Source organism: Chaetodon trifascialis, chromosome 16 (genome assembly GCF_039877785.1).
Source record: "Chaetodon trifascialis isolate fChaTrf1 chromosome 16, fChaTrf1.hap1, whole genome shotgun sequence".
NCBI lineage: Eukaryota > Metazoa > Chordata > Actinopteri > Chaetodontiformes > Chaetodontidae > Chaetodon > Chaetodon trifascialis.
The window spans coordinates 21,153,854-21,181,078 of NC_092071.1; the positions used below are offsets into that span (position 1 = coordinate 21,153,854).

The window sequence follows — 27,225 nt, forward strand, 5'->3', positions numbered from 1 at the left end:
AGGTCCTAGGAGGTTAATTTAGCTGTGAAGAGAAAAATAATATCATTCATTTAACAAGCAAATCCCTCCCAATAAATAAAGCTGACCAGCCCCATGGATGTCCAAATGCACCCAATTTCCCCTTACCAATCACTGACATTGACTAATCCATTGCAACTGCTCAAATCGGTTGATAGACTTCTCAGAGCGTACAAACATTACAGGCATAATCAGTGATTATGGTTTTTTTCATTTTTAAGATAGTAAACAAAAACATTGATTGAGTTTGCTTTAATTACAATTTCAAAACTTGACTTACTATTTAGAGATGTATATATAGATGTATGATGTATGTAGACATACAGTATACTGTAGACAGTTCTATAGACAGACATGTCAGTTTGGACTTTTAAAGCAGTGTCGAGGGCTCCATGTCCCACAGGGAAGACCAACCACTGCCTCTGCAGCCTGACCTGTGACACAGGGCTCTGTTGTAGTGAGAATGGATGAGCGGGATTTGTGGTCAACTCGTATTTGCTGAGTGATTTCTTTTTTTTTGCTAACAATAAGCCTCAGTTTTAAATCCGATTCAGAGTCAATGATGGACAAGCACAGTACAAACATCATCAACAGACAAATCTATTGAACAGTGCAAATTCTTACAGAGTATTCAACATTAAAGGCACACAGTTGAAATGTTGTAATGTGCTTGTTGTGTGTTTGATGCTTACTTATGGTCTACTATCGTGATTCTGGAGGTTGGTATCCCCAACACGGCACAGCTGTTGAGAAGTTCTTGTTTACGCCGAGCTCCTTGATTGTAGTAGTTTCCTGTATAATATTTGGAGGACACATTAAGCTACATGCACAGCAATGAAAGCAAAATCTAAATCCAGTCTAAATTCTGTGGGATTCTGTGTCGGTGCAGTCTGAAACATTCTCAATGATTCTGAAATACCAGATTTTCTGTAACTGTGTAATAATGGTCCTCTAACACCAGTTAAGTTGGGCCTAAATGAAATAGTTTGCACAGGTGTAAAACATGTTTGATTCATGTTTTTGATAGTTTTTAATGGTACTACATGCAATGCCACCTTTTGGAAACTGAGTGGGCTGGATGACAACAGTTCCTACATTTACTTCATTACCCAGACAGAGTCAGCACGGATGAGTGTGGAAAACCCTCAAATTTGTTTGATTTTCATATAATGTAATTTGGACATTTTCTATCTTTACCCTGCGTTCTTTGATTTTCATTTTTTGTATCAAAAATTTAACAACTCCTGGCTTTATGAAATATTTTCAAACTCAAATGGAAAAAGCCAGGCCGACCTTCTTAATTCTTATACTAGTTGATACAAGTAAAACACTCGCGAACAACTTTAAATGTAAACAACTCTAAATGTTGATTCCAGAATAGTTTATTACGCGGACACAACAGAAACGGTTTTCAGCTCGACCTCTTTTCAGTAACGTTAGTCATGAGTTAGCAACAATATTTTTCACTTATGAAAAATGCGTAAGGGGCTTAATCCATCAGCATTATGCTGTCAGGTATTTAGTCAGGCACAGTCACAGTATGTATGTTTTGTTTTGCTCAGTGGTCGATGAAACCACCTCACTGTTTCAGGAGAGCTGTTGTTTCATTTACAGACAATCTAACTTTTCGGTTTTACTGTTTTCTGTTAACTCTCATGAGTCGACCATGTAACTAAAGCTAGCTAACGTTAGTAAGCAGCAAGTCATATCATTTATTCAGTATCTTGAAATTGACTTCTTAATGTTGTTTATGCAATCAATCGTATGCTGTCACCGTACCTTCAGACAAACACAGCAAATGAACGCTGGCGTTTAACTCAACGAGTCGAATGATCGCCGGCGCGAAGAACATACATTCATCATCTGGATGCGCAGTTACAAGCAGAGCTCTGATATCAACGCCATTTGTTTCCCTGCTCGATGAAACGTTCATTACACGTTCCAAAGCCTTCACCAAAGTTCGCCGATGTCGATAGTATATGCATTTTATCCAAACCAAATAGGATAAAACTATGAAGAGAGCCAGGTAAACACTCATTATTTTGACCGTTACCGTAAATAATCCGTGTAAAGACAAAAGTCTAGAAAGCTGATGGTTCCACATAAAAAAATAACATATATACAGTCTGTCCGACATAGCTAACGTTACCCATTCTTTAGGGAATATAGTAAGTGTCATAAGTAAGGCCAACAAAGCATTGGCTGCCCACTTTTAAACCCATAATAGTGTGTTTTACTCACTTGAAGTCACTCTCTCACCGTCTCAGCCAATTTGGTCTACATTGACTTATTAGGAGAACAAAAAATGAATAAGATACAGAACAATTTACTGGCTTCTTCGAGTAAAGAGGACATGTACAATCCGCAAGAAAATCATATAAAGCAAGCCAAATTTTTGTTTCTAGAAAGAGAAAATTGCGAACACCAGGAACATTACCCTGGTGGAGGGGACTATTTAGCTGTCACACTGCATCGTCCTTGCAGGTACATAAAAATCCAATTTTTAAAATTTAAGTATTTAAAAGATAAGTGACACAACATTCCGTTTACACCGTAAAACTACAAATGATGTTTTGTTGCTTATACGCATTTGTTGAGAAACGCCAGTAGCCGGCGGGTTTAACTGTGTAAGTAGAAGTTATTTTACCCCGTCAGGACATCGACCGACAAATGCGGCGCAGCCTTCAGTCTGCCTAGTCGTCCACAGCTCACAACCCGCGGATTTACAATCAACAATTGACTCACAATTCTGCTCAGGGATACCTTTCTCTCCCATCGGTAAATTTCCTAAATATGAGGTGAGTACAAATCGCTAATGTGCAGTAGAGCAACATGTCTAATTAACACGCTATTTAAGCGCCCCGGTCTACGCTGAAAATCTGCCTTGCAAGATGGCGACGTGGTTGAGAATTCAAAGGTGAAATACGGGCTAAGTTAGCTAGCTAGCGACAACAACATCATCTTTAAACGTCGTATTATCACAATGAAGTGTTATAGTAGCTTATACTTTTAAGGTGACGTTATCATAATTGTGCATGTTTTTGGTGCATTTCCGGAAAAGCTCTCTGTTGTGAAAGTAAACCCATCCCCCAAGATAAGCTACAAATCCAATTGCGTTTATATGAGTGTATGGTGTTAAAAGACAACAACAACAACAACAACAACACACAACAGCAACATTTCTCACTTCTTGGTTGTGCATGAGGAACCATAGCTGCAGGGTTTGCGTGGAAACCATTACAGTGACCATTGTAAGTGATTTCTACAGTGAACTTTACTAAGCAGTTTTCCGTGAGACGACGAAAACTGACCAAAGGCAATGTAATTTTTATGACCTGCACGAAACTGCATCCCTTTAACCACGTCGGAAAATACAATTAAAGGCTGCTGAAATGGAAAGGAGAGAGGCAGGGGAACACCCAGGACGGACGTAACGTTACTGTAGACACATTTTATCTACAGTCATGCCCCATGTGAAAAGAGACGAGACAGGATATAGGTTAAACTGTGCTTTGAAAGGGTCCGCGAAGTGATTTTTCATGCATTTAGGTAGTTAGTTATGAAGTTAGTTATCACTAAACAGGGATAAATACTGAGAAACACGTTAGGGATAACCAGGTCACTTACTAGGGCTGTAACCACTGGCCCCGATGGTAAGCATATTAATATTATCCTGCTTTCTAAGTGACATTGAATTAAAAAAAGATGCATCGATCTAATGTCTTGCTAAACGGGGAGGATGCTTTGACATAGGCTTGAACAGAGGAGGTCTGATTTTTTTCACCCTTCTTTTTCATTGTGAGCACAAAGGAACAAGTAATGTTTGTGAAACTTGGAGTAAAATTGTAGAGGAATGTTATTTTCAAAGGAGCAAAACCTCACTTGAAAGCAAAATCCCTCCAGGTAGTATTGGTGCAGCAATGTTTGTTTCCTGCTTCACTGATTGTCAGGCACACAGCTAAATAACTGCACATCACCTCATGGTACAGCTCAGTTGCAAATTTAGAAACCTGAATTTTATTTCATTCAGTGATGTTATCAATTTCAGGAGACTGACCAATAATTTTTTTGATGTATCAGTTCAACTCAGGCTACAGAAGACTGTAGGACCACATTAAATCAAATATAGACGCATAGTATAGTGAAACAGAAAAGGTGGTTGCTGCTGGTAGCATCTTGAGGCAGCAGAAGTGTCTTCTTTTGCAGTTTCATTTGTTCCTTGTTAAAAGTTTGCTGGAGCTGATTTGTTTTTTCGTCATGTTTGGCTCAATGCCAAAAGGTGCTGCTGAAAACGCTGCTGAACCTCATATAGATTTAAGAACCAGATTCATGACCCGCCTGGCCTCTGGCTTTGTGTAGAAGACATGGGACATATCAGCATCTATTACTGCTTTTATGGTTTACAAAATTAGAATTCAAAGTCATGTCGTTTTAAATAGGAAATGGTAAATATGAAAATAGCTCTTAAACTCTGTGGTTAAAAAACCCCCAAAACAAATAAAAAACAAACATCTTAAGTGGCTGCGGCTGGTTAGTTTTGTCACAAGTTGTTTCGTCAAGGCACTGGTGATACTTTTAGTATCCTGTCTTAAAATGTTGAAGTGCATTACAGATTCTGGGACCCACTAAACTTTGTGGCCTGCGGATGAAACGATAAAATAACAGCTTCCCACCCTGGTCATGGTGGCAGTGGTTGTAGCTTTTCCAGCCCTGAAGTTACCATCACAATGTGTTGGCATGGTGGTCAAGCTATAAATCTCACAGACGTAGAATAAAAATGATAGAAGCAGCAGAGCACAGATTCATTCAATGGGTGCCTTTGAGGAATGACTAAGAGCCCAAAAACACCAACACACAGTAATTTTTCCTGTGTGTGTTTGGTAGCATGTTTTTGTTTCACGTAAATAAATCAGAACCAGTTCAAAACCTGTGTATTCAGTTGCAAAGTACTTGGATATCAGATGTGTAAGTTTTCCCTTTTAGAAAACTGACGTTCCTCACAAAGTGTTTTGATGCTTCCTGGCTCTGTGATGGAACCTGTTTCATACATTGCTTAACTAATCTAGGCGAACATGATATTAAACAGCAGAAATAAACTTGTTTCCATTTAACTAACATGTTTGTTTAAATACAAGTGGATTGCTTTGCTAATCTCGGATAACATTATATTAGATAACAATGGGATGTCATACTGAGGTAATGGCAACTTGAGTGGAAAGTCACAAATGTGATCACTGCTCATATGATTGGTTGGCATGACATGTAAGGTTAGAGACGGCACCTTTTTACCACAGCTGCGCAGCAGACATTAATTAGAGTCTGTGGAATTTTTCCAGTCCAAACAATATTCCAACTATAACATGATGCACCCTGCCAGTAACTTGACAAACTACAGATTGATTGTACTAAATGAAATTGTATGACCACATGATGATATGAGGCTATTTGACGAATAATTTGCCGGTTTTTGATGTATAACGTGTTCAAATTTGGAATGAAATTGGATTATCAGTAGTTTACAGGTGGAATAGTTTTTTTATCAGTTCCCTTTGATTGCAGTGTAATGCATGAAGGCATTCAAGTGTTTTGGGAAAAGAAATTATGTCCGTAACTAAAGCACATATTTTAACTACGAATGGCTTGTGATTCTGGACCGGCCATTAATATTTGACTTAACAACCTACACTTCATTTTACCTTTTGAAAAGTTTTTTTTTGTTTCCATGAATTTCATTCATGCAAATGTTTTGCACAATTCAGAATGTAGTCTAAATTGTTTGTTATTGACCTAAAATTATTATATGCAAAATTCTTCCTAGCAAAGTTTTTGTGGATATGTTTTATTGATGAACTGATAAGGGTTTGCAATGGCCGAAGCTGATATTTGGAGAGCAGGGCGGCTGGTGGTGGATATATAATGCAATATAATGTTTTTTGCATCTGATACAATTCAATAATAAGAACAATTGAGACACAATTGCTGAACTTAAATGAGCAAAATGTGCATTTTTTTATATTTTTTGTTCAATTGGCTCTGTGCTGATGCCGATTAACTCAAGTTTCTTCCAACAGTATCCACCTTTGGAAGGAGATGATCTGAATGTTTGATGGACGGAGCAAATTTAAAAAAACGATTCTGGTCCCTGTTCTTTCGCCCCACATGAATCTGACAAACACGTGAACTATGTTACAACCAGCAACCACTTTTTCTGTTTTACCCTACTATGTGTTTATATTTGACAGTGGCTATACAATGTAAAGTTGTTTCAGTTGTTCCAAGATCACCCATTAATGCCCCAGCGAGTGTTTTTTGGATTTCATTCTAACTTTATTACCTACCCTGGCAACAGGAGGTGATATCAGCAGGGCAGTGCTTTAGGCCTATATTCACCTGCATGGAAATGGTAAATAGACTGCATTAATATAGCGCTTTTTTTGGTCTTACCAACCACTCAGAGCCATTTATAATACTAGCTTGTTTTCACCCATGCACACACACCTCCATACACTGGTTGCAGATGCGACCATGCAAGATGCCACCTGCTTATCAGGAGCCATAACCATTCACACAACGGGGCAATGTGGGGGTCAGCATCCTGCCCAAGGACACTTTGACATGTAGGCAGCAGGGCCAGGGACGACACTACACAGCAGCAGCAGCAGCCGCCCGTCTGTCAAATGGTGTATTTTTTGACAACACCATCCAACATTGTCAATCTAACTTAGGATTCATTTTAGTTGGCTGATTGTCTTCCTCTTAAATTATTTATCATGTAGAAAGATATTTAAGAGGCTTTGATATATTCATCTTAATATCTAAACAGTGACTTCTTTTATCTTCTTTTAATCTATTTTATGCTTCTCTCTTGGTGCAGGTGGTTTGTGTCTCCGACAATGGTCTAGCTATAATCTCCGATTCGTGAAGCAGCAGCAGCCTGTTAGCACTGAGCTACGATGTCCAGTAGCTCGGGCTACCCCCCCAGCCAGGGCAGCTTCAGCAGCGAGCAGAGCCGATACCCGCCACATTCTGTCCAGTACACCTTCACTGGCACACGCCACCAACAGGTAAGATCTTGTCTCTGCACTGTTGTGTTTGAGCTCACAGTTTGTGTTTGTCTCTGTCATTATTGTGCCAGAACATCTCAGCGCTGTTGGCTTTTAAACATTGACTTTACTCTGAGGCATTGGAGGTTAATATGTAAATACTCTTCTATGAGTGATCATAATAATAATGAATAGTAAAACTTGATCTTCTACGGTCAGATTTTCAAACAAAAGTGTTGGGCTTGCGTTGGACTTTTCTTTCTTTCTTGGCTGGATTAATTTAAGGCTTTTTATGATGTGAAACTTGAGGGTTAAGTTTTATTTCTGACAGCAGCCCATTGCTTTATATGTGTAATTTCCAGTCAGAATTGCATGCTGTTGAAGTACTTTTACTTTCACTTTCATACATGGTCTGAGAAGTCGCTCAGCAGTTCCATGTGTGGTAAGCAAGAGGCAGGATAGCATTCGAAATATGACGGAGCATTGCTTTTCTTCCCTTAATTGTAATTTGTGTCTGTGATGAAAAAAGAAAGTTAGGTTTGGCCTCAGCTATGAGCTTGGTGAGTTCAAACTTTAAGTTCATGCAGAGCATAACTGATGATCATTTGGATGCAGAGTTTGTTACAGTGAAGAATAATAACAAAGTAACAAAGTAAAAGTGGAGGCAAAGGAGCTAACAATAGTTTACTTTACGTCTGTGAATATGTTGTGGAGCAGTCTCGGCAGAAGACAGATATTTGGTAAAAAGGCTTTGGGCTGCACCCGAAACCTGTGTTGATAGTTAGTCTGAATAGTTAATGTGTGTCTTGTGACCTCTTTGCATATGATTTGCAGCTTTACACAGAAAATGAGTTGAAGTTGGTGGTGGCGCTGCAATGTTTGATGTGGCTTCAGCTTAAGGGCTCTCTATTGCCCAAACCTGACTGCAGCTGCAACAGCAACCTGCAAGTGAAATGTATCTAAAGGTGTTTTCTGTCAAATTAAAATGTAATCAAAGTGAATAAATAATTGCGCTAGTCGTGGTCTCAGTACTGAACAAATTCTTGTGATATTCAGTTCAGTCATAATTGTGCAGCTCAGTGCAGTTTCTCTAGTATTGAACTGCATCTCACTTTGCAGTTGCATGTTCATTTGACTATTGTGAATATTGGATAACGTGTCTCAGCTATTTTGGAAGACATACTTCGTAGAAGCTTAATTTCACAGAAAGCTGTCAGTGGTACTTTTCTGGGCATTTTGATTGTGTGCTTGAATCTGGGAAAAAACTGCAATTTTCCTGTAACTGCATTTGCAAGTCCAGGTTTGTTTGGAGGTCACACTGTGCTGATAAGATTTGTGTGTTCTTTACCCAATGGATTTTTGATAAAAGCTTTGGAGTGTTTTAATAAATTTTATTGACCTCTACTAAATCTCTTTTAGTATTCAAGACAGCAGCAGTGATCGTTCTGTTATGTCATTGTGCACTGACTGTTTGAAAGAGGGCAGCCCTTCTTCCATATTGTACTATTAATTATTTTTTCTGTCATCCTTCTGGTAAGCTTAGACATCACATTGTGGTATTCTGTTCTTATTCTAAGCTGCATGGACATCTTCCTGTTCTTGGTGATGAATGTATGACCCTTGTTATTTTAAAGGATAAGCACTTCAATTTGTTTTTGATATTTGGTAATTGGACCCCCCCCCCCACCAATATTGTGACCTAATCAGATTACTTTATACAGCTGTACGTGGTGTGTATCTCTCGCCTTCAGGATTTCACCGTCCCAGACTATCGGACTCATATGCAAGATCCACAGGGTCGGAGAAGACCATCTTTACTGTCTGAATTCCACCCTGGAACTGAAAGGTAAAGGCTCCCCTTCAAGTATACGGCATTCTGCCTCAACATCTACCTGATCTGATGATAACTGCATCCTCATGTGCGCCTCCAGATTATAGGCATAGGGTGGGGTCACAGTTAATATTGGAAATTTTGGGCTGCACTTTCTCTTCCATTCATGTGCGACTAGTTTTAGCAGTAGCCCTGTGGAATACTCTGGGCAGAGGTAGACAGGCAAGTGGGCCGTCCAATTATTTCACTCGACCCAAATGAAATGATTGGCATGGCCCACGACAGCCACAGGTACTGGATTCTTTCTTCTTTTTTTGATGGAGTATTTGATTTATTGATTGCTATAGAGATAGAAGGAGAAATTCTAGAAATGGAATGAAAAATGCCTCTAAAGTGCATGACCAACTGTAGCTTTATTGGTAGGGTCTGTATTGTAGAGTTGTTTTTCCTTTTGCTCTCCCTCAGGGATGCTGTCCCCAGAGCATAGTTTGGGAGTCATACATCTAGAGCACTGGATGCAGTTTCTGATCCATCTGAATTTCTTGTTTACTTCTGTCCTTCAGGCCTCCAGAGAGACGCCATGGATACGAACAGCAGTTTCACTCCATCACAGCCCAGTCTGAACATGAGGCCTTGGAGACAAAACGGCCTCGCATGGAGACTGTTGCTGAGGCCCACATTGCCCGCACCCCTCCCACAGCTGGGGGTATTGTCCTGCCCATTACCCACACAGTGCAGGACAGTCTAAGAGCCACTGTGGAGGTCAAAAAGGTGGGCCCTGTTCCTCTTCACGTACTTTTGCAAACTAAAATGTCTTGTTTGGCTTCAGTGGTGCTTTTGTCCTTGCAGGCACACTTAGTAGTGATGCACTGTTGTAATATGCCGTGGTTTTCTGACACGTTCATGGCCCTCTGCTCATCATGAGAAAGAACTTCTGTGATTTTATAATGTCAGTATGTGTTTGTGCGTACTGTTTTGAAATAGACACAGTCCCCTCCAAAAGGTAGGACCTTTCTGACACCACTGTGTTGGCAGAATAGTAACCAGTAACCTGAATCATTGTTGGCTACTGGATGGAACATTGAGGTTTTGTACAGATGTTGTGTTCTAGTTTTTCCACAAGCTCAATGAAGAATTTTGCCTTTACCAGGAGTCTCAGTTCAGTGTCAAAGTGGAGTCCTCGTCTCCAGGAGGACCTACACTACATATGGGAGAGGAGCAGGACACGTCACCCTCCAAACTGTCCAAGGAGGAGCTGATCCAGAGTATGGACCGTGTGGACAGAGAGATTGCTAAAGTGGAGCAGCAGATTTTCAAGCTGAAGAAAAAGCAGGTTGGTTATCAAGTAAAACCTTCTTGTTTCTGAACATGCATTGAACACAATGGATATTGTGTAAAAGAAACATGGCAGGCGTAACAAGTTCATTTGCTCTTATAATTAAGCAATAACCCATGTGAGACTGGTGTCGTGGTAATTTTAGAACAGTTGTTAAACCTCAAACATAAATAGTTCATTGCTTTTATGAAATTATGTCTAATTGTAAAGCCGTGCTAGAAGTTGTAAGTCTTGTACTTGTGTTATGCTTCATGTAATAATTTTGAAGGAACAGGTGTGACAGTGACTGTAGTTTTCCTGCAGTATTTGTACCTCTTTCCCTGGTGTTAATGTTAACAGGCTCTTATCTAAACTTTATCTAAATCAACAGTGTTTCACCTGCACTTGAAGATGCTTCTGTGGCTCAACAAGCTTGTGTCCATTATCTACTGTATGTCTTTTTTCCAATAGCTTGCTCTCAAAAACAGAATTTCTCAAGCTACAGGCTAATTTTTCTCCAGCTCATCTTCTCATCTTGATTAGCTTGTTTTTAATCTTGTCTGTGGCTGCTTTTCTCCTGCTATCTTTTTTGGAATTCCGTCTCATTAGATAGGAATGTAAGCTGAGCTTAAGAGGGAGAGAATAGTCCTCAGTTTTTCAGTCTGCATTGTCTTGACTTTTAGGGATTTATGTGTTTATTTGAGCTATTTCAGGAACTTAAAATTTGGTCCCTGTAGCCTGTTAGTTTACATGACCGTTAACTTGTAAACACTGACCTATCAAACACTCACCCGTTCTGCTTGTCTGTCACCATTAGCACTGGCATGAATGGCAGAAGCCTTCAGTTCTGTAAAAAAATGTTGGACTTGAACAAGCCTGTAGATGATCTGATAAGGCCTGCATGGGCCTCAGATATCAGAAGCTGAGATCAGGTCAACACAGTGTAGATGCTTCCACCTTTTTTTTTCCATTTGAAAAAAATTCAGATAAATCCATACAGCATGTTAAATTGGCTCGTGCATCTCGGAAAGGCCCCCCATTTTTTCCTGTATGTATTTTGTGTGTTTTTTCTTGTGTGCTATTGATCATAATGTTTTGTGTCGGTGTGTTAATTCTTAGCAACAACTGGAGGAGGAGGCAGCAAAGCCAGTGGAGCCAGAAAAGCCGGTGACCCCTCCACCAGTGGAGCACAAGCACCGCAGCATAGTGCAGATCATCTACGATGAGAACAGGGTTAGTCATATGCTGCAATTCATCATCTCATCTCCTCAGTTCTCCTTTCATTTGCCTTCGAAACACTTTCAGCCATTACTTTATCTATCGTGTCTGTGCATCCTCAAAGCTACACGACCTTACTTCTGTCTTCTCACCTCGGGCTACCTTACTAAAATCATACGGAGCCTTGCCAAGATGAGAACTTGGGGATAACCATGGCAACCACTGCTAACCAGTAACTGTATCCTCTCTCAAACCAAGCCATTTAATGCTAAACTGATGGATGAAGGTGTGTTTTTGAATCTGTCTGTGTTAAGCTCTCTGTGCTTTTGTCATTTCTAATGGAATCTATGTGGATTGGAGTTTAGTTCCAGTACTGTGTGCCTGTTTGAACTTTCACATAGCAGCCTTATTTTACTGCAGCCTGATAGCTTTCAGCTATATCTGAGTAGTGTTAAACTACTGCTGATGCAAACTGAGCATTTCCTGTTGCTGCTGCTTTACTGGCTAACCGGTGGGAGGGTTTTATGGTGGAGTTGGAAATGTAATGTTTTTGTCACAGTTAGTAGAACATCTTTATTAGTGGTATTCTTCAGGAAAAAAAAAGATATGACTTGAATGTTCGAGGCTGCTCAGCTCTGTACAAGTATCCCCACTCCTTTCAAAAAGCAGTGTTCAGCTTAACAATGTTTTAATTGTCAGAAGTAATATTCAAGCGAGGAGTGGAGAATATGTATTGTCCTTTTTTTTTTTTTTTTTTTTTGCAATTTTGTCATATTTCAGTATTTGCTTTTAACTTTTTCAAGTCAATTAAGAATTCAGTAGATTAACCAGAAGCCAAGGACCACGGCAGGCCTCATTATCTGTATTTCAGCTGAACAATAGGGAAGTGAGTGTGTGTTTATGGAGGTCACTGTAGTTCATGTCTGTCAGACAATGTTGTGGTAGTAGAGTGCTGAGACACGCCTTCCCTCAGTCAGCCATTAACCCTTTAGGCTGTAAAGCTGCACAGCATTTAGTGTGGCAGCTGTGGTTGTTTGTCTCAGTCTGTAAACATAGTCTTATGAAAAGGGGGAAAGTCAAGAGATATTCAGTATCAATCTGATCTTGAATAAGCAGACAGTCCACACTGATCCAAGAAAACTGTTGTTGCTATCCCTGGGGACCGTTCTCTCTTCTGTTTTTATTTTTATCCTTTTTTCTCCTTGTATCATGTATTGCTCCTTTCAGGCAAGTACAGCTACTCATTTTTCAAATTTAACAATTACAGAAGCACATAGGAGCTCAAGAGCAAATTAAATGCATCTAAAATGGTCAAAGATGAACCCTTTTTCCTTTATTCATGATTTAAGGTTATTATCTAATCTGGTGGTTTTCTTGTTTTTTTTGCTGTTGTTTCTATGTTACAGATCACACTCTTGATCAATGTTTTCTGCTGCCCAACTTGGAGTTTCTCTTCACTTCTTATTGACCTTGTAATTAAGATATGAACTCTTGCTCTTTCTTCTAGAAAAAAGCTGAAGAGGCCCATAAAATACTGGAAGGTCTTGGTCCTAAGGTTGAGCTGGTATGTGATTAATGTTAATATTTTTTGCCCTTGCATGAGCTTTGAGGAAGAAGCAATACTTAGCTCAGTCACAAGTTAGATATTACTGCTTGCCTAATAGCTAATAATTAATCCACTACCTGTTCCTGTCTGCTTTTCCCCTTCTTAGCCCCTGTACAATCAGCCATCAGACACAAAGGTGTACCATGACAACATCAAGACGTGAGTATCTGCGTCTGTTCGATAGATTCATTTCATGAACACCCACTGGCTTTCAAAGTGAAAGAACAGTGCTGCTGACCACACTAACAGGATAGGAAACATCTCAACTGAGGAAAGAGTTGGAGGTAATGCTGACCTCGGCGAGATTTGCCCAGCTGATAATACTGTCTAATCCAATTGCTGAGTCACTAGATTGGGTTGCCCTACTGACACCAAGGAGAGTGATTGAGAAAGGAAGTGAAACACCATACTTGTGTCTGCATTAGGTGTGTTTAAAGTCAGGTTGTGTCAGGGTTGAAGGCCAGGCTGTCTAGGATCAAACTCTTATCAGTATGTACCATGAGAGCTGCCCAGCTGGCTCAGTTTTTTATCAGGCCAGAGACCACCTCTGTGTGAATCTGCTGTACAGGCCACACTCTCAGGGTCAGCTCTCTAACTATTCTCTCCCCACAGCCACCATCATGTGTAAACAGAAGGGTTCCCAGTATTTTGTACCCGCCACAGTAAAAATAAACAATGATATGTCCATGATGGTTTTTGGTGGGGGCGTTGTAAATGAAATCAAGGTCTGTTGCTTGAGGAATTTTCAAATTCCCAAAGATACACTTGGGAAGATAAGTTGGGAAGCTGTGTAAAATAAAATGAGACAGAATGTGATAATTTGCTTATCCCTTTGACATGCGCTCAGTTGGTTTGAGAGAGTGGAGCGAGGTTCACCACTTTGTGAACACATGATTGTATAAAGGAAATTACAACATGGGTTCAAGAACACTTTGTAAAACAATTGTCAGTAAACACAGTTTGTTTGCAAGTGATTCTTTCAGTTTTTATTTACATTTTACCCTCAACTTTCTTCTTTGCACTGATTGGATCTTCCCTGCTGAAATAATAGGTTTCTCATTGCGCCTTTTTGTTATGTATTACATAACTTTGTATGCTCTCTTCTAAGTACCGCAATGATTGTGTGATTAGACATTCCACTGAATTGAATTTTGTTGTTCTCTTTTAGAAACCAAGTCATGAGGAAGAAGCTGATTTTGTTTTTCAAGAGGAGGAATCACGCTCGTAAACAAAGGGTAAGTGTCCCTGCTGTCAGGAAAGCGTGGTGGAACTTCCAGGTATTTACGTCAGCGCTCTGGACACCACATTAGCAGCACCACCCATTCCCATGGTCCGTCACATCAGACCTGGCTGCTCGCAAAAAGATGATTCTGATTGTTAAAGCTCTCTTCCTTGGTTAGAAAAACTATGGAATACTGTCACACTCAACAAACATTCGGTTCGAAAACATTTGTTGTTTTGTAGTTTAAAAAGTAAAAGGCAGGTATTAGACAATGAGTCATACACACTTGGAGAGGACATGTTATTAATACTACATGTCTGCAACTTAACTGCATACTTTCAGAAAACAAATCTGTACTTGTTTGAATGTCCATGCTGTTGGACAGAATGTTGAATAGAGCTCACCAAATATTTAATTCACTTTTTATATGATTCCTAAAATTAGTCTGTGCCTCTGTGTACGAAGTACAGCAGAGGCTGATGTGATTGTCATTAGTTTTGCATGTATTTTGTCAGAAACCAAAGTATTAGACAAATTGAAATTCTGTCCTGGAAGTTTAAGGATCACCAGAGTTGTTCGAATTCATCTGGAGAGAACATGAATCTGAGGGTTCTTAGCAGTCCATCCAACAGTTGACTCAAACCACAATATGTCAGTTTCATGCTGGCGCCACAGGAAAAGTCAGGAAATCACCAAAACCAGTAGGCTAATCTCTGGGACCATGAATGTCTACAAAATTTCATGGCAGTCCATCCAGGAGTTGAGATATTTCAGTCTCAACCAAAGCGGTGGACCGAGTGACCGACACTGCCATCCCTCCGGCTGTGTTGCTACCATGACGAGTAAAAATACTGCACTGATGTATTTGCAGCAAGGGAAATGCCTTGGTTTCCCCTGTTTGTTGAAAGGTATTGTGTGGGCCCAGGACTGCCTTTTATATGCAGTGTAATAATAAATATTATCACATCAAAGAGCACCTCTGAGAAATTCACTGGCTAAATGACTGTGGAACCAGTCTTTAGACTTTTCAGAATCGTTCCCATTGAAACACTTGGCTCTTCTTTGTATTGCAATGGTTCAGTGAGTCCCACCTTTCTCTGGCTGTTCCATGTCAGGGTCAGACAGACCTTTTGAACAATGGTAGAGTGCACATGGCCTCGTGCCAAGAGGAAGGTGAATTGTTTGCCCCTCGCTTCTGAGTGGAAATGAGGCTGTGTTGTCCTCTCAGTACAGGAGTCTCTCCATACCTCCACTAAACATTTTAACTCCTGCACCGCTACATGTTTGGATGATTTTTAGCTGGTGATACAGTAAAAACTGTTTGTTTTTGCCCTTTCTATTGTAGAATTATAATATACCAGGCCATTTGTAAATAAGTCTTGATGCATATTAATTAAGCAATCACCATTGAGCTGATAATTGATAATGAGCTTCTGAAAGCTTTATGTAAGTAGAGAAGTTGCATCAGAACAAACTGTGCCTGAGTCCGGACACTGAATTAGGCAATGTGAAAGACCCACAACAAACACGGCCAGTTTCTACACAGCATGTACTCTCTTAACTCTGCTCTCACTTCAAGTTTCTGCAGCCTGTTGCGTTGCGTGTACATTTGTTTTCATGTTTTGTTTTGTTTTTTTTTCAACCTGCACACTGCAAAGATGAAACATGCACTGATGTATTCATGCTCACCCACAGACTGTAGAAATTAGAGACATCACAGTCATGGCAGATAGGTAGCCTGATGGTTAGATTTCAATGATAGTGTTTGCATTGGTTGCATGTAGTTTTCTGTTCCACTCCATGACCTCCCAATGCATTATATCTACTGTACCTCCAGCAAACTGAGCTCGACCCATTGCTTCATTGGAACCCTGAGAATTTCTTCACCATTGTACACGTTGCATTTGAACATTACTTATTTGGGATTAGTTGTACATTATCAGGACACTGTGTATGAGATTTTTTTTCTCAAATAAGCCTTTGACAGTCCTGTTACTGCCAGCAGTTTAAGAATACAATCTAGATGCATGTGACATTGTTTGGGAATATGAAAATATAAGGTCCACCATGATATCTGTATGTTCCACATGGATCTTCTGGCTCATTGCATTGGCACAACGTTCTTCTGGCTCATACTGCGGTGACAGATGCCCACTTGTGATGTAGCATTTTCCATGCTATGTACACAGGAACAGAAGATCTGTCAGCGCTATGACCAGCTGATGGAAGCATGGGAAAAGAAGGTGGAGCGAATGGAGAACAACCCCAGACGCAAAGCCAAGGAGAGCAGGACACGGGAGTACTATGAAAGGCAATTCCCTGAGATCCGCAAGCAGAGAGAGCAGCAGGAGCGCTTCCAGAGGTAATAAATTCCCTGTGACTGGCCAACATCTTGACATTACACTGTTACTTTGCTACAATATGTTTGGCTGTGATCAGTTCTCGGTTCAGAAGCACATGGATACAAATCGTTTCTTCCTCCTCTATTTCAGAGTGCATACTGATGTACAAGGGTGGACTTTATTTTCACACAGGCTGACTGACACTAATGATTGTTTTCATCATCCATTAATCTGATGATTATTTTCTCAATGGAGTGACATTTATTTATTAATTTTTGTATGTTTAGTTTTCCAAATTAATCAATTATCAAAATTATCAGTTAATGAGTAAATGTTACAGCTCTAATAAGGATGCACATAATTGGCCAGTGGTAGGAGACGACTGTGTTCCTGTCTATTGTTACTGTTTTCTTGCCTAGCATTGTTTCTGATTAGTGCTGGTAACAGATTTTTCTGCCTGGGAGGAGATTACCAGGTTGGACAAAATGGGAGCCTTAGCTAGCACTAGATTGGTCGCATCATTTCAAATTGCACAGCACAGGACTGAAGTAAACACATTCTGTGTAAAGTCTGTGAAGGATCTGCTGTATGTGAGGAGGTGATCAAAGATGGAGGAGCTAGAGTGAAATGATATTCTCTCCAGCAGTATTTTACTGCATTAATAACGTTGCCACTCCCAGGCATTAAAATTGTTTCTTCTATGTGTAAGACATCTGTTCAGCTATCACTTAAATGGAGGACATTAGGTGGTGTGTGGTGGCCTACTTTGGGCAGAGACACATGCTGTCTGGTTGCCTCCCTTTCCAGAGGCAGTCAGGGTCATGGTCCAGCGTCTGGTTGTTTCTGGCGCTGATGCTTCATGTTTTTGCTGAAATCTCCAAGTAAGAGTCAACACTGTTTATGAAGACTGCTAGACCGTGAAGGAGGAAGCATGTAATAACTAGCCTGAGAGACCATTTTACTCATTAATAATGGGTACAATGATTCAGTTTGTTAGCAGAGCTTTGAAACTTGTCTTTCTGTTGCTCATGTGAACAGTTTGACTCTGGTTTTTGTTAGCAAAGAAACAAGTCTGTCTATGTCCTGAAAGCTTGGAAATTTGATTTCCTCTGAAAGCAATTGAACCTAACTGATATTGCCTTTTGCACAGTATACAAATTTAATGTGACATTCAAAGTTAATGTGTAAAACTGTAACATTTGTAACGCAGTGTCCCTCTTTCCACAGGGTTGGACAAAGAGGAACAGGCCTGTCTGCAACAATTGCAAGAAGCGAGCACGAGATTTCTGAAATTATTGATGGCCTTTCTGAGCAGGAGGTTGGTACTCTGTGGAGTGCCTTTTAAATGTATCACAGTGTAGATGTGAAACAACATCTAGCTAGATGAAAGTCCAAAGAGACGTAGATGGAGAGATCTCTGTAACATTTCACTTACTGTGTCATCCTGGATGCATGTAATCTACAGTCGCAAAGGCAGGGAGCAGATTTCCACAAGCAGGAAGATGGCTCATAAAACAAGGTGGAGCTTTTTTGATTGCGCTAACTGTGCCCGCTTTCTCTGCCCTCAGAACAACGAGAAGCAGATGAGACAGCTGTCAGTTATCCCTCCCATGATGTACGATTCTGAGCAGAGGCGAGTGAAGTTTATCAACATGAATGGCCTGATGGATGACCCGATGAAGGTGTACAAAGCCCGGCAGTTCATGAATGTTTGGACTGAACATGAAAAGGAGATCTTTAAGGAGAAGTGAGTTAAAGGTTGTTGCTCAGGCATGATTCATAGAGCTTAACACCACCTTGGATTTACACTGATGTTTGTTTCTGACATCTCTTTCCAGGTTTGTCCAACACCCAAAGAACTTCGGCCTGATTGCCTCCTATCTGGAGAGAAAGGTAAACTGGCAGGACTTCATATCATGATTTGGCATTAAAGACAAACTCCCCCAAAGTCTAAACTCTATTGGGTTCAAGGCCTTAAAGCTTGTACATCTGTGATTACTTTTCATTGTAAATTATAAACTTGGCAGCTGTAAGGAAACTTTCAGAGGTGATTATTTTGGACATTTTTGAACTGCTTATTCTGGCCTGTTGTGTAAGTTGGGATGCTGTGTAAAACGGAAATAGAAACAGAATGTGATGATTTGCAAAACACTGAAACTGTATTTAATTGAAGGAAGCACAAAAACAACATATCAAATGTTGAAACTGAGAAATTGATTTTTGAAAATGATATCCTCAGTAAGAATTGGATGCCTTCAAAGCTTGTGAAAAAAGCAGGCACTGCCTGCAGTTTCAGTGTCATGTATTCATGATAATATCCTCTGTGTTGTTCCAGTGTGTTGCTGACTGTGTCCTTTACTACTACTTGACCAAGAAGAACCATAATTACAAGACGCTGGTGAGGCGAAACTATGGAAGACGGAGAGGAAGGAACCAGGTAAACCTGAGACTTTATGAATTATCAGTTTCAAGTTTGTTCCTTTTGTGGTTGACAAGATGCTAGTCTTTGTCTTTGAAGCATTAAAAATGAAGATGTTGAAATTCAGTTTAAGTTCAAATTAGGGCTGGGTGATATGGCTGAAAACTGAATCACGATATAAGTGTTTTATATCAGTCGATATCGATAATTATTGATATTTTTTATGACCTATTTAAAATAAGGACCAGGAGAAAAATACATTCAATTTAAACATTTTTATTTTAAACTTAACCTTCCTCTGATTATAATCCCCTCAGCTATCAAGGCAGAAAGGAAAGGAAATGTCAACACAACCATGGATAACACTCAAATAATAAATAGAAGTGTAAAAATGTAAACAGAGAGAAACCTGAGAACTTTTTTTTCTGCAGGTTTAGTGCAGAAAGTTCACAAACTGATTCACCTTCTGGTGAATAAAATGTTTTCAAATATGTGCAGTGTTTTGTAAACATAGCAGAAACTGAGGTGGACTTGACATCTGTAACAAACAAACAAACAAACAAACAAACAAACAAACAAACACAATAGACAGTACAGTAAGATTGACTGAACTATAAAACCAGCCTAGACATATGAACAACTTTAGTCACTCTTCTTACTCTAAACATACATGAACTATTCAATTATATTTTTATTGCAAGTGTGTTAACAAAGAAAAAACAAAAACGGAAGCATGTCTTTAGCTGTATGATATGCCGCTGCCTCCGTTACATCTTCGTGCCTTTTAGATGATTTGTCATCAGGCACTGAAGCAGATACCTCTGCATGGTGGTCAGCTGCTTGTGCGGTGGTGCTGCGGTTGGCGGACGTTGGCGAATACAGCTGCACTCCAAAGAGTGAGCGCGGCTAAGGTGGTTGAATAAGTTTGTGGTATGGTGGGGACAAGTTGGTGGGGACGACAGTCTTGCATAAGTTACAGACCACATCGGTCTGACTACGGTCCGACTTATAAAATCCAAAAAACTCCATACTGGCGAGGTGACTTTCCCTGTTTTATCGGCAATTTCTTCGCTCGCTGCATCGCTCACTTTCTATTTCTCATCTCTGTCCTCACAAAGCATCAAACACGGGACAACGAGATGGTGCAACCGAACTTGATACTGTTATGTGATTGGCGTGTTAGCGTGTCTCTCTCACTGATTAGCGATTACTCCCTACTTTGCTCAGTTACCTGAGAGTGAGTGCCTTTGTTCATGCAACCAACCTTGCTTCGAAACGGTTTCTTCCGATGAAGAAAAAAATTATCGAATGTTTCGCCTTTTTTTTATTGATCTTGATTACGTGTCTATTGCGAGACATATCATTATCGTTTTATCGCCCAGCCCTAGTTCAAATCAAGAAAAAACGTACTTCAGCTGTGTCTGTAACATCTGGTTCTGACCAGAATTTATAGAGAAATGCACGTATTTCCTGCTAATTTGCAATTGAAATAACTGTCAGGTGTTGGCTGCAATGTGTGATCGGTTCACATGTTAAATATACGCATAGAAATACAGCACACCTCTCTCTAGTATTAAATGGTAAGGATTTTGCCCCTAAATTGTTGGCATTATTCATGGGTCAGAGTGAGTGTAACAGGAAGCAGAATGAATGCTCGCCACCTTTTCTTGAATTATAAGAAAGCAACCCTTGGATTATTGTGATGTGGCTACAGTTTGACTTGCTGGTTTGTCTGTTCTCCCAAAGATACATAAGCATTAGCTGTAAAAGGTACAATATGTGTACTTCACCAGCTATAGCCAGACATAGAGCAAATACACAAATTGGAATTTGCACATATCCCGGAAAATATGTTGAGGATTATGAAAACTGGCACTTTTGCTTCTAGTAAATTATCATTTGGGAAAGTTTTGAGCCTGTTGAAAGTTGAACCAAGTCTGCCAATGACGGGCAGAGTTTGTGATGTCTGGAAATGGCCCACTAAAATTAGCAGCAAAGTAGACTCTTTTTAATCTATCCCACAATTTTGTTTTCTGGTGTATCAGAGCCTCTATTGTGACTATAGACCAGCAGTTTATTTTCATTTTCACTTTTTTCATACTTTATAGACAAAACAGTTACTTCATGGAATTATTTCAGGAAATAATAAACAGATTAATCAATGTTGACAATAACCGTTAGTTGCAGCCCCATTTCAAATCCTTCAAAAACACATTATTATGATTTACTGTGTTCTGCTCCTCTGCACAGATTCTGCATATATTCCAAACAGAGACAAATGGAGACAAAAGGTCAGGCCAGGGCAAAGGTATTGCTCAGAACATAGGAAAACATACACATACCTAATTAACAAATTAGAGCTATAAAAATGTCACTGACCAGCTGCACAAAAATCCAAAGCCACGTAATGCAGAGGAGTCAAATAAATCCATACTTTTTCAGTCGTGTAGAGAGAGCTGGATTCATTCTGAGACACGGCCGTTTGATTATATTGCTATCTCTGCTCCATGTGACCACAAAGATTTACTTGTTACAGTATCAAGCCTAGAGATAAAATGGAGCCACCTCTTCCTTTGAACTCTCTGTGTGCAATCACTGTCACAGCTGGAATGTGAACTTGATGCCCAAGTGAAAAGTACAAGCGGGTAAATATGGAGACACACTGTACACACTTTGTTGTTCAGGGCTTCATACAGTAATTGTTGACTTGCACCTAAATCCAGTACAAAAAGATGTCATAAACTGCATGGGTGGCATTAAATATTAATTTCCCTCATCCTGATGGATGTTTTCTCCTTACTGGGCTTTTTCCTCCATCTTTGATGCCTTAGTCCTTGTACAGGACATTCTGTCTGTTGAGTACATCTGCTGTGTAACAATTGTAGGCTGTTTCCTTACGAAGGAGGAGTTCATGATTTCATTTGGGAAGATGCTTCTGCTTACTTTACAAAGTGACCTGTACAACTCCTTTATGGGTTTGTCACCTTTGGTTTGCCTTTTAATTTTGGGATCATAGTATGGATTCACCAGGAGTTAAGAGAGGACTTGTCCATCACACAGAGAGAAAATTTCTATTGACAGCGTATGAGCTCATGGTAGCTGATTGAGGACATGCTGTCTCAGTGTTCCCACAATAACTAGTGGTATTGGAACACATAAAAAACATGGGTTTTCCATGGGTTGTCACTTGTAATGTAAAAGTGTGTCATCATCTTGAAATTCAGGTCACTTTCTTAAATGGCTCCCTAGAGATGGGAATCGTGAACCGGTTCTTTTTGAGAACCGGCTCCCGGTAGCTCAATACCTTGGAATTGTTTGCCTGCCTGGTTAACGATTCTGCTTATCGATTCCGCCTGTCTTGCACATGTGCGATAACATCACGCATGCTGCATTGTTTTGGTTTAGAACGTTGCTGATATGGCGCCGAGGCAGAAACGCTCCAAAGTATGGCTATATTTCACGCGAAAAGTTTCCATTTCTTCAAAGGGGGGAAATACCTCCAACATGCTAAAACATTTGTCCACACAGCATGCAATTCATTTGCAGAAATGTCACGTGTTTGATACGCTACTTAGCGACGCTTGTGAATCTAGTGGCAGAGCAAACACCAGGGCGTCGCCTGTTATTAGTGCTGAAGGTAATGTTGAACTCTTACAGGCCGTGTCTGTTGTGTTAAGGTTAGCGCCATTTCACTGTGTAAACTGCTTTCGCCATATGAATCATCTCCATGTCCTTCCATCAAATTTAGATGACGACTGCCAGAGTCAGGCTGGCTCAGAGGCTGCAGCGGGCACCGGCAGGTCTCGCGCACCTCTGTCCACTGCTTTCACTGAGGCAGGGAAGAGTCAAATGACCGAGACGAGGATAAAGGAATGTCACAGAGCGCTCACTAGATTTGTGGTGAAAGGTTTGCACCCTTTGACACTGTAGATGCCCCTGAATTTCGGTAGGTTCATTTGTTGCATTTTATCTGGCATATCTGTTCAAATGAAAATGAGAAATTTGAGTTCTGTCAGAGTTGCATGTTGTTATTTTAACCAGTGTAGTTCTGCTTCATTCATTCCTACTCTGAGAAGTAACTCACCTACTTTTTAGGTTTGTTCTGACGTTACGTCACACATCATGTGTGCATACTGCATATCTTATATTTTCTGTGCAGAGATGAAAATATAAGACACAGTTAACGCAAACAAACCCATTTGTACTCTTTTATTTCCTCACCCAGTGAGAGTCGATAAGAGAATCGATAAGGAATCGGATCGATAAGCAAAATCGATAATGGAATCGGAATCGTTAAATTCTGATCAATTCCCATCCCTAGGCTCCGGTGCTTTTTCCAAACTGTCTTGTGGTTGTTGAGAATGTAGTGCCATTTGGAGTAATGCAATTCAGGATGTAGTGGATTTCCAAGATACGTGTGTGACTTAACAACTGCAGTTTGAGTGAGTAGAGTGAGTCAGTACGGAGGGAAGGAAGAGGACGCTGTGAGCAAAAGCAAGAGCAGTGGAATGTAGGGCGAGTGAGTGAAAGTGAGTGAAAAAACCCTCAGCGAGACAGAGTCAGCGCTGGCAGCTTATCTGCTGAGTGTGTGCTGTTTTTTTTATTTTTTCATTTTCCATTTCCTCTTTCTTCTGTTCCTCTGAGAGGGTGAGAGAGACAGAGAGAGAAATTCACCCCTCTCTGAAATAGCTGAGTTGGTACAGCCCAGCCATCTGACAGGCCCAAAAAACTCACTGTGCTGCTGTGAGTGCCAATCAAAGAGGAGTGCTCGGCGGGGATTACCTTGAGTGACCCTGCATAGATTAGTGCGTGCATGTGAGATGGACAATTCTTTGGGCGGCTTAAGCGGCCTGATGACACGCTTTCCCGGAATATGTGCGGCAGTGCCGTGGCCCGGCAGCCCTTCTAAGGAGCTCTGCTATGGTGCTGTCCTGCCCCTCTACAGCTACCGTTTCCACCGCTATGGAAGTACTGGAGGCTAAACTCACATTTGCAACACCATTAAGCTGTCGCTCACAACAGAGAACAGGGGGTTTTATGACCAGCAAATGAGCTTGCAGGTACGTCATTAGCTTTGAAACCACAGCTTCTGCTTTTTAGTTGACACGGCACTGTTTTCTTCCTTGTCTTGTATCTTCTAGTTTTTTCCTGTGTCATATTTTCTATTGCTCTGTTGCTTGGGCAGTTCGCTTCTTAGCCTACATATTTACTTGAGGCTTGTGCGCACTTAGACTCGGCTTTTTTAGGGTAGATTTCTAGGACATGTGCAGACATGGTTTTAATTTATCTGTCAAATCAAGGCTGTGTGGATTGCAGGTATTTATTTTTGCTATGGCATAAGAAATTTTGCCACGTTAAAATGTAGGAATTAGTTTTTCTTTTTTGGGACAAGCAGGCACTTTTGTGGAGGCGTGGCCAGGCTACACCTCCTCAGTGTCTGCAGCCACTCCATTGGTCATTTTCAAAAGTACAACTTGCGCCTTTGTTGTGTCTGAGTGTCTTCTTCCTTGTATTGCACTACTCTGACAGAAATGTGTTTAGTTTTGTCAGCTAGTGGCTTCACCCATAAAAAAAACTTGACTTTACAATAACTTGTCCTCAGTAAAGGAATATTTTCAACAAATTATTTGCTCCTTTATGCGATTCTTTTGCTATGCTATGCTGTTGCTATTGTTTGCACTAGACTGTTCATATGCAGGTTCATGTAGGACAAGCCACAATTCATTGTGCGATTTTGTGATGCTGTGTTTGATATTGAACGTTTATGATTGTGTAATATTATATTTTACATTAGAACTCAATGAGATGCAGCCACTCAGTGGTTGTGTTTTATGTAAGTTTACGCTGTAACTCATGTTTGTTTTAGTGAGCTTCCAGTGCTTCACTATGGGGAAAAAAAGTATGTTCTTATTCCTGTTTGTTTGGCAGTTCACACTGCCCAAAGTTGTGGTAATGTGGTAGCTGTCTTGGAGCACTGTTTCACCAGGACGCTGTTTAGTCTTAATTTAGAGATGTGGCTATTATCACTTCAATTTTTACGATTTGATTTCTTTCTAAATGAGACAAATTGCTGAGCTCTAAAACATATATCATATATCCAGACCAATAACCAAAAAATGAAATGAAAATAAATCTGCCTATCGGTCCATTAGCTTTGTCAGGAGACCCACAGACAAATGTGAGACAAAAAGTGCACTGTGAGAGGAGGCCAGGGCCGGAATTGTTCCAATGCTGCAATCCAATTTTACAACAGATATCCCCTCAATTTGATGTGATCTGATAAACAAGAACACCTGCGCTTCAGGCCACATTTTGTTGTTTAACTTTCTAACACAGCACATTCATCAGAAGAGCAAAACACTGACAGATGACAGAAGGTGTTTTTGTGGAAAAATGCCAGAATGGAAGATAAACAGAATATCAGCATTTGGAAAGAAAAGTGTGAGTAATGTGCAGTTGTCAGTGCACATATACCGGTTGAAAAATATGACATGAACCTCAAAGAACTGGCCATTTACAGTTGAAAAAAAATGTTTCATCTATGAAGTGTTACTGAGATAATATCCCTGTTCTGGTAGGCAAAGTAAATCTTGGAGAGTAAACAGATTCAAGTAAGTCCTGTGGTAGGAAAGGCAAGATTGACTTGTGGCTCTGTCATTTCCTAAATCAAACAGCACTTGTGAATCAGCAAAAGAGGGGAGAAATTAAAACTCTCAAAATATTCAAACCAGGTCAGGAAAGAGCTTCATTTAAAAACACTGAAGAACCACAGAACCGCAGGGCCTCATTGACTTTTGGAGAACATCTGTGTAGAGGCTTTTTACGCAGTGTGGGAGGAGAGGCAGGAATGCCACGGCTCTCTGACCACCTCCAAAGCAAACACGAGCGCTCCCTGACCCAACCAGAACAGCATCTCACTGAAGGACATGTATGGGGAGAATGACTGTGGCCTAAAACAGTCTGCTCTCCTCTGCAAAAAGGTCCCTGAATTGTCGAGTGCCAAAAACGTGCTTTGCAGACTACTGCAGGCAGGAAATGAGTCAAGTCCTGGTCCAAGTTTGACGTGGTCCTCTCTGCATACATCAAGCTGCAGTTTAAGCACTGAATCTGCAGGGCTTTCCTTAATGAATTGAGCAGTACATCATCAGTGCATCATCACACTCGACTGTACAGCCATCATACCACTTCCAAAATATTTTTACTATGAATATCTCCACGTTATTTTAGCATTCAGCATTATTAGCAATATGAGTCAACACATTTTTACTGTAGATGGTACCATCATATCTAGAAATTCTGGCAAGACCTCTGATATGCAGCAAAAAGTAAATGAAAAAGTACCTTCTAAGCAGCAGTCGTCACATATGAGCAGCTATTAGGGATGACATCAAGCATGAATCAGATTCTTCCGTTTGTCTAAGGCACATGAATGGAAGACTGTGAGCTGAACAGTATGGGGTAAACTTGAGATGGTATCACAGGCAAATTTCATTTTGTTTGTCATGCAGCTCCTCTCTTAAAAGGTCTATGATTATTGGCTGTCTCTGGTTAGAGCTGTCTAGAACAGCCACTAATTGTAATTGCTTACTGCCTCTTTTTGTGGAGTCGTCGAGCACTTCTGTGTCAGACTTTACTGTGTGGCAGCCAGACTCCTCACGTGCACAATTATGTTGTAAAATAGACAGACGTCACAGTTTTTTGTTTTTTTTTTGTGCGCTGCCTTCCCACTCTTTGCATCAGTCCATATCTTTTGCCTTTACCATCGTGTGAAGAACATTCCTTGGCTCTATCAGGTACCAGCACGGGATGTTTGGCTTGGCAAAGCCAGACTTGTTGCAGCACAACGCTTTCATGGAGCAGGCAGGAGGAAGCATTCTGTGGTTACCGCGCCAGCAGTGATGATAAAGAATGTTCCTCTGTCCTCAGTCACTCTGTTGGACGTGCTTTAAAAAATCATTTTAAATGATGTTTTCGCTCTGCTCTTACAGGCACGATCTATCTCCTCTCCCCTTTTCATTTAAACTGTTGAATTCACTTCTTTTCTACATTAGACTTCGTGTTTCCATGTTGCAGTGTGCTTTCTCTCTTTGAGGGATTTATTTAGATAAACGAGGCCACACTCCAGATGTCTTCATTTTGTGATAAAGAAAGTCTGCAGTGTGGTTTTTGTATCGTTTATGTTCCTGCAGATGCTGGACGATGTGATGATCA

The 27,225-nt window shown here is 40.4% G+C and overlaps 2 protein-coding genes across 2 annotated transcripts in view; one reads left to right on the top strand and one right to left on the bottom strand.

Moving 5' to 3' along the window:
- The window catches only part of pigl (phosphatidylinositol glycan anchor biosynthesis, class L), a 14,004-nt gene extending 11,917 nt beyond the window's left edge, over positions 1 to 2,087 (bottom strand). The window contains exons 1-2 of the mRNA XM_070983789.1: positions 1,798 to 2,087; positions 711 to 810 (exon numbers count right to left, since the gene is read on the bottom strand). Of these exons, the coding sequence (XP_070839890.1) occupies positions 711 to 810; positions 1,798 to 2,056 (359 nt within the window). The 5' untranslated portion in view covers positions 2,057 to 2,087. The remainder of the gene's footprint in view (positions 1 to 710; positions 811 to 1,797) is intronic.
- Positions 2,088 to 2,676: 589 nt separating this feature from the next.
- ncor1 (nuclear receptor corepressor 1) overlaps positions 2,677 to 27,225 on the top strand; it is a 60,368-nt gene continuing 35,819 nt past the window's right edge. Inside the window, exons 1-14 of the mRNA XM_070983790.1 lie at positions 2,677 to 2,816; positions 6,893 to 7,082; positions 8,813 to 8,907; positions 9,456 to 9,663; positions 10,043 to 10,225; positions 11,327 to 11,440; positions 12,933 to 12,989; positions 13,138 to 13,190; positions 14,200 to 14,266; positions 16,443 to 16,615; positions 17,823 to 17,913; positions 18,164 to 18,342; positions 18,434 to 18,488; positions 18,931 to 19,032. Coding sequence (XP_070839891.1) covers positions 6,972 to 7,082; positions 8,813 to 8,907; positions 9,456 to 9,663; positions 10,043 to 10,225; positions 11,327 to 11,440; positions 12,933 to 12,989; positions 13,138 to 13,190; positions 14,200 to 14,266; positions 16,443 to 16,615; positions 17,823 to 17,913; positions 18,164 to 18,342; positions 18,434 to 18,488; positions 18,931 to 19,032 — 1,488 coding nt within the window. The 5' untranslated portion in view covers positions 2,677 to 2,816; positions 6,893 to 6,971. The remainder of the gene's footprint in view (positions 2,817 to 6,892; positions 7,083 to 8,812; positions 8,908 to 9,455; positions 9,664 to 10,042; positions 10,226 to 11,326; positions 11,441 to 12,932; positions 12,990 to 13,137; positions 13,191 to 14,199; positions 14,267 to 16,442; positions 16,616 to 17,822; positions 17,914 to 18,163; positions 18,343 to 18,433; positions 18,489 to 18,930; positions 19,033 to 27,225) is intronic.